Source organism: Pteropus vampyrus, unplaced genomic scaffold, assembly GCF_000151845.1.
Source record: "Pteropus vampyrus isolate Shadow unplaced genomic scaffold, Pvam_2.0 Scaffold68, whole genome shotgun sequence".
NCBI classification, from domain to species: Eukaryota; Metazoa; Chordata; class Mammalia; order Chiroptera; family Pteropodidae; genus Pteropus; species Pteropus vampyrus.
In genome coordinates this window covers 6,988,163-6,998,568 of record NW_011888849.1, presented here as the reverse complement: position 1 = coordinate 6,998,568, position 10,406 = coordinate 6,988,163, and the positions used below count along the sequence as shown (strand labels likewise).

The 10,406-nt window shown below is 30.5% G+C and overlaps 1 protein-coding gene across 1 annotated transcript in view; it reads right to left on the bottom strand.

Moving 5' to 3' along the window:
• Window positions 1–10,406, bottom strand: part of PRKG1 (protein kinase, cGMP-dependent, type I) — a 1,084,330-nt gene that overhangs the window by 201,492 nt on the left and 872,432 nt on the right. Inside the window, exon 7 of the mRNA XM_011361647.1 lies at window positions 4,204–4,298. Coding sequence (XP_011359949.1) covers window positions 4,204–4,298 — 95 coding nt within the window. The remainder of the gene's footprint in view (window positions 1–4,203; window positions 4,299–10,406) is intronic.

The following is a 10,406-nucleotide window of genomic DNA, read 5'->3' as shown; positions in this document are numbered from 1 at the left end:
TACACAAAACTAAAAAGCTTCTGCACAGCAAAATAAATCATTAACAACAAAAAAAGGCAACCTATTGAATAGAAGATATTTACAAATGATACTTCCAATAAGATACTAATATCCTAAATTTATAAAGAACTAATACAACTCAATGAACAACAAAAAAACAACCCAATTAAAAAGTAGGTAGAGGACTTTTCCAAGGAAGACATACAAATGGCTAATAGATTTATGAGAAAATACTCAATATCACTAGCTATAAAAGAAATGCAAATCAAAACCACAATGAGGTACCACCTCATACTTGTTAGAATGGCTATTATCAATAAGAAGAAATAACATGTGTTATTTCTGTAAAGAAAAGAAAACCATTGCACACCACTGGTGGGAATGTAAATTGTTGCAACCTTTATAAAAAACAGTATTGGAGTTTCTTCAAAAAAGTTAAAAATATAGTTACCATATGTCCCAGCAATCCCTCTTCTGGGTACGTAGTCAAAAAATTGAAAACATTTATTCGTAAAGATATATGTACCCCTATGTTCACCGGAGCATTATTCACAACAGTCGAGAGAGGGAAACAACTTAAGAGACCTTTGATGGATGACTGGATAAGAAAGATGTGGTACATATATGTAACAGAATACTAGTCAGTCATAAAAAAGATTAAATATTGCCATTCGCTACAACATGGATGAATCTTGAAAGTATCATGCTAAGTAAAATAAATCAGACAGAAAAGGACAAGAACTGTATGATTTCACTTAGTGTAGGATATAAAACAAAAAGCAACAAGTGAACAAACAAAACAAACAAACTTATAGATACAGATAATAGAATGGTGGTTACCAAAGAAGAATGGGGGTAAGGAGGATAAAGAGGTTAAACGGGGTCAAATACATGGTAACAGAAGGAGACTAGACTTTGGGTTGTCAGTTCACAATGGAAATACAGATGTCATATTGTAAAGTTGTAAACCTAAAATTTATATAATGTTATTAACCAATGTTACCTCGATAAATTTAAACTAAAAAGTTTGTTAAAAATTAAAAATACAAAGAATAGTCAAGGATTTATTTCTACATTACCAATATATAAATATTTTAATACTCTTCAGAACATCCTCAGGAAAATAAAACAAAATTCCCAGTACATATAAATTTTATTTGTGAGAAAACAATCTGAAATGCTGTTATGTACACAGAGAATATTGACTACAAAATTTGTCTTCCAAGTATAAAAATCATATAGTTTGCAAAGAAGCATAGCTATTACCCAAAAAGATATACAGCTGCCCCAAAGGCTTTATATCCTGAAGTTACATAAATTTTTAAGACATTTAGAGAAATATAGTGAAACAAAGTGAGACTAAGTGAAACAAGTGAAACAAAGCAAACTGATTTGTAAAAAAATAGGAATTTATTATGTGAAACATTAAAATTCAAGGAAAAGATTAAAAAAGAATACAGAGACACAGTAAAAAAACAGGTCACAGACATAGAACATCAAAGCATTAATGTCGAAAAATCAAAACAAGAAAATAATCAAGAAGGGTTAACCTCATAGACTTCCTTCAATTGAATCTAGTTCAGAGTTTTAAAGAGATATAACTGGTTGATAGAAATCACAAAATGGCAGCTCATAAGTCAAATCTTTAATAGCTTACAGAGCCTTTTTTTTTAATCAAGTTACAAAATCAAATTTTATGTAATATTTTAAACCTAGTTTTTTTCTGCTTTTTTTTTTTTTTTTTTTAAGAAAAAGGCGTAGCAATGAGCTGGAGCTCAGTAAACGCTATCCTCATTATATAAAGCTTTCTATTCTGCCACCAGTTTTACTCACCTTATATTTACTCATTTACATTACCAGCCTGCCCTCTATAGTCAAGTAAGTTCATGAATCCTTATTTGCCATCAAACAAATTCAAGTAGTGAAAGTGATCAATGGCAGAAGCGATCTCAGGATTAGGCATCATTAGAGAGGCTCATTTGTTCATTCATTCATTCATTTGTTCATTCATTATATACATATGAAGTATCTGAAATGTTCCAGATGCTAAACTCAAATCAGAATATAAATATCTGGGACTTATTTTCATCAAGAGAATATGTAGTCATAGATCTGAAAGTATACCAAGATGTCTGTAATAGAGAGAGATCTAGACTGGTAAATTTTAGAAAATGAAATGAAAAATTCTAAAGAGTGCTAACAATTACAGGGGTCTCAAAGGATAAGGACTTTAAAGAAGGAAAGAACAGTAAGCAGTGTAGAACTGTGGCTGAGAAGTGAAGTCAAATAAACATAGAGAAGACCATTTCATGATTTAAGTAGCAAATCCCTGGTGACATTTAAGAGGAGACTTAGAGTAGAGTGATAAGCAGGTTGAGTAGTGACAAAATGATATGAAAAGACATAAAAGAGAAAGAGAGATCAGACGGGATGGGTATTAAGAAAAATGGTGGGGGTGGGGTGCAGAGACGCCAGTGTAGAGGGCTGAATATGTGCAAAAGAGAGTTTTAGCATGAGTTCACAAAAATAAGGATTATGCTGGAATGAATTTGATTTAGATGGAATACTATTAACCTAAATTTTGATATCAGAGAATAATCTAACTTTCCATAAACCATATCCTCAAGGTCACTTCTTGAGATAAATTCTTTCACCATAAAAGCTTTAATTGACACCAAAATTTAGTGACAATAAGCTACAAAAGAAAATCTGTCAATTCTCAATTATGCTTTATGTTTCACTTATGATCCCATCAAATATTAGAGAAAATGTTTCTGGGTCTTTGTCTCTGCTGAAAATGACAATTTTCAAAGATGTATTTAATCTTAAACCAATGAAATCAAGTGATATTATTCTCTAGAATCTTCTCTATACATAATAATCAAGAGAAAGAAAGATTCAAGTACAAATGATATGTTTGTACATTTTACACTAGGAAGATAATGTTTATTGCATTCTTTTGTGCATCTCTATCAAACGCGATATTTCTTCCAACTTTGCCACTGGAAAAATCAAATGGTAAGTACATGCTTATCAGATAAGGATCAAATGAGCTCAGTAAAAGAAAAAGTCAAATGCACTTAGTTTTGAATTTTCATAAGATAATGTGGCCTGAGTAAGACGACTTATCAATATCTCTATTTCATTTCTGTAGCTGTGAAATAGTAAGAAAAAAATAAGACCTGGAATCCGATTGTGGCTTAACAATAAAAACTCCCTAACCTATTTCTTTATAGAACTTTTAAGCAAAATGTTTATAATGTGATTTTATAATAAAGGTATAATTTGAATTGGAAGTAAAACTGACTTTTCCAAAATATTTTAATAATAAATTATGTTCCACTGCTGCTTCTCTCTAGTAGACACTTCTATACCTGGAATTTGGTGCAAAAATATACATTTATTGGTTATTTGTTATTCAACTGATTTATATACATAAAGCACTGTATTTTGAAAAGTTTTATCTATATATATTGATAATTGAGATGTATTAGTTATTGGAAAACAAGAGTAGAATACCCAAATATACTTGTCATATTTGTCATGCCTTCTGTATGACGGGTGGTACAAAGTCGACTGAGTCTTTCTTCTACAGTATATGGGGAAAATAAAAACAAAAACGACTCAAGTGCTTGCTTCTTGAGGTCTTAGTTTCCAAGTGGAATTTTGGTGACCTTGAGGCCAGACTTTAGAGCACATCTGGAGTAAATCTGGATATTCCTTACCTTCACGTCTACTTCCTCCATTACGATGACCAGTAAAGACAACAACCAGCCAGAAATGAGTCACAGAATGGTTTTATTGCTTCCTGATCTGTCATTTGTATAATCAGGATTAGGGATTTCTAAATTCTCAACCAACCATTTTCCTATGATTCTTAGTAAAACCGTTGTACAAAGTAAGATTAGCAGAGATTTCTCTCTCTCTCTTTTAGAGTATAGAGATTGCAGTTAAGAAATGTAAAGCTGAGAAATTTTCCTATTCATATAAAAATGATTTATCACATATGTCTAACCACCAATCAATCCCACAGCCTATATAAATGGATTGCAAAACCAGTAGAAATAAATAAAAATGATCATCAAAGGTCCATATCTGCTATTAGGATAAGTCTAAAGAGCCTATTTTGCTAGAAGCTCAATACTTAAGACAGGCATTTATGTAGTACTCAGCCAAAACCTGTGTAACATGTGATCTACTTACCCCTGCAAGGCTTTCTCTCCAAACCAATCTCCTTTTCCTAAAGTTCTAAGAAAGATTGGGTCTTCACTTGGTGAGTCTTCACGAGTGACATTTACCTACGAAGAGAAAAAATGAAAGTCTATATCCACTGTATATCCTGGAAAACCAAATAAATTAATAACTAATTAATAATATTCATTCCATTTCTTGTTTCTTATTTTAAAACATTTTTTTATGAAAAATGAGTTTATTATCACTAAAGGAGCCAAAGCATTATGTCACAAATTCCCATGCAAACCACAAGAAATGACCTCTAAATATTTTGTTATAATTTCAAGTTATTTTCAAGAAATAATAAACTATTCAGAAATTTGAATTTCACTTAATCCTCATCTCCATTCCTATTTTCTACCTCCTATGAGGCAACCACTATAATAAATTTAGTGAACATTCCTCCAATCCTTTTTTATGTGTTTAAATGCATGTGTTTTTAAAATATATGAATAGCACAATATGGTACGTATTATTCTGTGACTACATTTTTCCCTTAAGACTATTTTATTAATTCCATGCTATTAGATATAAGTATAGTCATCTATTGCTTTCTTCCACTCTATAAATATACTTATGTATTCATTTCCTTATATATGTACATTTATGTTTTCACTTTTTCTGCTGCAATGAACATTTCTATACACCTCTACATGTACATCCCACTTTCTCTAAGACATGCCTATCTCTTTCCTTAAGAAAAATCTACCCTTCACTCAAAAGCCAGTCTCATTGTCATGATGATTTCCTGCAGGTCTCCAAACGACTTTAGTTCTCATGTCCTCAGGATCCACACGTTTCATTCAGCAAGATTTCTTTTTCAAAACATATAATTATATATGTGTCTTTTTAATTCATAATAATAATATGCTCTTCAAGGAAATGGGTATTTCTTTGGCACTGTCTACAATTTATAATAAGCACTTAATAAATAGCTGTAAATTGTTTGAACAGAAAGGCTTCCTGACTGAGTGTAACTTGCCCCATACAGGACTTGTGACTTACATGATAGACCACAAAAGACAAGTAGTAATGTTTGTGTTGTATGGATACAGACATAAATGCAATAAATTTTACCTTTGTGTTAATTCACTTCTCCCTCCAGCTCTACTGATATTCATAATATTGGTTATGTCTCCCCAGAAAGATTAAATAGTTAAAATATACCTGACTGGAAAATAAAGTAGAAAAACTAATTTTTTGAGACAATGCCAGACACTTAAACATTTAAAAATATAATGTTTTAGGTTTTCGAATTTAGATTGCATGTCAAAGACCAGAATTTTTATAAATGTTAAGAAGGTCCGTGCAAGGTGGAGGGAATTTAATTATTATTCTCCATTGATCCACTTGATTACTCCTCTATACAATGTTTCAAAACCTTGGGAATGCAGTTTTTACCACTAAGCTATATTACAGAGATGATCATATGCATGCTGATAAGGCTTTTATAGATGTGAATAGAAATATACCAGCCCAATGAATCTTAAATGTGTGTGTGGGGGCGGGGGGCTTCTTATTTAAAATAAAGTTTCCTGAGATTCGGATTTAATGGGTCTTTTGAATCTGCATTTCAAAAGTTTAATGCAGGTGAGTTAGATGCAAATGTTCTACAGACCAAACTTTGACAACATTGATATATTGTCTTCCTGAACTTCAGCTTTCTCATCTGCTCAATAAGGCAGTTTAACAAAACTATTTCTGTCCTTCCTCTTGGTTGTTACAAAAAGTCATGGTCTAAGGTATAATATATTATAAGATCATTAATTCAAAATTAGATATAGGACATATTATACAATGGTACATTTGCCATTTGGTTAATAAAATACAATTAGAAATTCGAAATGACAGATTTATGTAAGCCATGGAGAAATGTTCTTTAAAAAATGTTACTGAAATGCAATAACATAGACATAAAAAATGAGTTAATAAACCACTTTCTGCTTATATGATAAATGTGAGAAAAAAACTAATTGAATAATTCACATATGTGAAAAGATAAGCAGCTCAAAGAGCAAGAATAAAGATTTCCTTTAAAGTTGTAATTTCCATAGTTTTTCTTTGTATATGTAATAAATCATTCTAAATATTCAAAGATAGCACTCATGAACATTTGCATCTCTAATTGTGAAAAAGTTCAGAATAAAGTTAAATATACAGAGCTAGCTTTTCTATCCTTGGCATGTATTCTTATTCCTTTCACTGAAACCACAAATACTTTATGATAGACAGTGCTGTGGAAAGGGACTAGCTATAGAGCCTTAAAGATAATATTCAGTCTGTTCGAACCCATGTTACTTGGCCACCTTGTCAAAAAATTGGAAGGTTTATCATAGAAGTGTGTGTGTGTGTGTGTGTGTGTGTGTGTGTGTGTGTGAATTAAATGAGAAAATCTATCAAAAGTATCCTCTTGATAAATGCCCCCAAAACTCAGTTGCTTTTTTCATATTTTCCCCTTTCTATTTCTTTCACTTCTTATTTCAGAAGTTTCATGCATTTTATTGTAAAATAATTATTGCGTATCACTATTATGTCTTTTTTATTGTTGCCATAAAATGTGATTTAGAAGATTAATTACTTTTAGTTCTAGCTAAATAAAGGGTGTGCATTTTTATGCTTTTTAACTTATCTATATATTACTTTTTCTATAAGACATGCATGACCTTGTAACTTAAAATTTTGAAACTACTGTTTAAAACCATATATAATTTTTAAAATTAAGGATCAAAATAGAAATTAGATATTTTAAATAGGACACTCAAATTAATCTTGCATACCAAAATCTTCAATGAAAAATATGAATGTGCTGGACAAACACGTTTAACCAAAAACAATTCAAAAACAAAATGTTTTAGTACAGATTCAACAGGTTTTATAAACAAAGTAATGTCTATTGTAAATAAATCTGGACTTTGCAGATGTGTGGGGCAGACCCGCTGGAGAATAAGGGTTAGACTGGTAAGCATTTTCCTACCTAACTGAGGAGGCCTAAAACCAAAGCATTTTCTCAACTGTGTAATTAATAGATTATAAAACTGAAGAGTCCCAAAAGCATCTAGTTTTTCAAACAATGTTCTGCACATATTGCTCAAAAATGGGTACTGTTTTTCCAAAACCAAAATGTCTCCTAATGCAGAAGAACACTTTTAGGAGCTGTATCTGATAGTTTGTTATATGTACAGGGAAAAAATTTTTTCTGACCTTAAAGTGCATCTACATTCTTTGAATCATTAGTTATATTCGATGGGGGTCAGATCTATAATTCTGATGAGTCTGGTTAGACAATCGAACTTTCTGTGTAACACAATTGAACTTTCTGTGTAACACAGCAGTAAATTAGAATATCTCTCCATCACATGTCCCACTCTCTCCCCCAAAACATATGGTAAAGTTTATATTCATGATTCTCTTTGTAAAATTTCTAATTTAACGTGTGTGTGCACATGCACTCACATGTACACACACCTCATTCCATGTATAAATATAATATAATTTCCTGTTTTTAAAGTTTATATATATATCTAAAAATTACCAATTGCCTGGTTTTGAACTCTATATAAATAATATCATGGCGCACATATTCTTCTGCAACTTGTTTTGTTTAATCAATATTTTACTTCAGATTTATTTAAGTCATCCATGTTAATATATTATCCCTCTGTATGAATATCATATAATTTATTATTCCATCTGTAGATGTAAATGTGCACTTCTTCAGGTTTATTTTACAGTTTTATTTTGGTTTTGTTGTGCTCTTAACAACTACTATGAACATTTTGTACATTCTCTGGTGTCCATGGGTGTTACACTAGGATCAATACTTATGAATGAAGAACAAGGTTATAAAGTATATATATCTTCAATTATATTACGTATTGACTTATTCTTGGTGCAAGAGGTCACAGCAATTTACATTCCTACAGTATGAGTGTATAAAAGTTCATATTGTACTATATTGTCCTCAACACTTGCAAAAGAAGGTAGGTGTTAGGGGGCATTTTCTTGATTATTAATGGAGGTAGAGAATTTTTTATATTATTTTACAGATCAGTTCTATTTCTTTTTTATAGATGTTCCTGATCATGCTTTTTACCTATTTTTCTATTGAACTGTTACTTTTTTCATTCATTCACATAGCCGTGGTTTGTCTTTTACTATCTTTATGATGGCTGACCAAAGTTATTAATTTTAATGTAATCACATTTAACCATGTTATCCTCCATTGTTTGTACTTAATAAATTTCAAATAATCTTTCCTATCCCAAGATGATAAAAGTGTTCCCCCAATTGTCTTTTTTCCCCTAATTTTTCCTTCATATTCAGACCTGGAATTTACCTTTGATTATTATGTCAGGTCAGGCAGGATTCAATTTTATGTATTTCCCTATAAATAACCAACTGTTTTGGAATCTGCCATAAATCAAATTTCCATATAGGCATGTATCTTTATATAAGTTCACTATTTTCTTATTCTGATATATTTATCTAATTTACAGTAAAATTAGGGGCACATTTTCTTTATTACCTTAACCTTATAATAATTCTTGATATCTACTAAAGTAACCCTTCCCCAGTATATTCTTTTTCTTTCAAATATTTTGTCCATTTTGGTCTTTTGCTCTTCATTCTAGTTTTCTTATATAAAAAATTTTAAAGCAATTTGAACATTTTTGTTAATTACTAGGTACTTAATGTAAAAATAAATTTTTAATTATATTTTTTACTGTTCTTTACCAGTGCTTAGAAATATGTGTAGTTTTTAAATGATCATATAGTAAAATTGAGTTTTTTTCTTCTTTTGAAAGATAGTTCTATGAATTTAAATATATGTATAGATTTGTCTAACTCCCACCACAGTCAGATGTAGAATGATTCCATCATCTCAAGAAATTCCCTTATGTTATGTGTTTATAGTCACATCCTACCCCAAATCTTACCCCTAGAAACCACTAGTCTGTTCAGAATCACATTAGTTTTAACTTTTTGAGAATTTCTTGTAAATGAAATGATAAAATGTTTAACCTTTTGAGATTGGCTATTTTTACTCATAATGCCTTTGAGAGTTATCCAAGCTGTTGTATAACATAAAAGTTCACTTTCTCTATTGCTAAGTAATGTTCCATTGAATGAATGTACCACAGTTTATGTATTCATCCACTGAAGGACATTTCCAGTTTGGAACAATTATGAATTGAGAAGTATAATTACTAGGTCATGGGGTAAATGTTCATTTAACTCTATAAACTGCCAAATTGTTTTTAAGGATGGCTTTACCATTTTGTGTGTGTGTGTGTGTGTGTGTGTGTGTGTGTGTGTGTGTGTGTGTGTGTGTATACGCCATTCTAGTAAGCATACAACAATATCTCATGGTTTTAATTTGCAATTCCCTAATGACTATTGATATTAAATAACTTTTTCATGTGCATATTTATTGTCCTTATATCTTTTGTTGAATTGTCTAGTCAAGTCCTTTGTCTATTTTTTAAAATAGTTTTTAATTGATTTTTGATATTTTTATTATAGGCTTACTACAAGCCTTTTGTCAGATATATGATTTTCAAATATTTTTTCCAATTTTAAAGTTTGTCATTTTATTCTCTTAATAGTGTCTTTCACAGAGAAACATGTATAATTCCAATAGGACCCAATTTTTATTTTTTTTTCTTCTATGGGTTCTGCTTTTGGTATCACATCTAGGTAGTACTTTGAACTAACCCCAAGTCGTGAAGATTTTCTTCTAAAAGTTTTACAGCTTTACATTTCATTTTAAAATTTATTATCAATTCTTATTTAATTTGTATATGAGTTATAAAGTTGAGGTCAAAATTCACTTTTTTTTTTGCCTATGGATGCACATTTGTTCCAACACCATTTGTTGAAAAGACTTTCCTTTCTCCATTGATAGCTTTCTTTAATTGCTTGCTTTGTCTTTCACCATTAAGTGTGAAGTTAGTTGTAGGTACCTTGTAGATATACTTTCGTAGTTTGAGAAAATTTTTTATATCCCAGTTTGCCGAGTTTCAATTATGAATGATGTATATATCAAGTGTTTTAATTACATCAATTGACATGCTAATGTGATTTTTCTTCTTTAGACTACTAATAAAGTAGATTACATTGAATGATTCGGCTTTTTCAAAATTTAATTTATAGTAAAGTATCTAGTTTTGTAA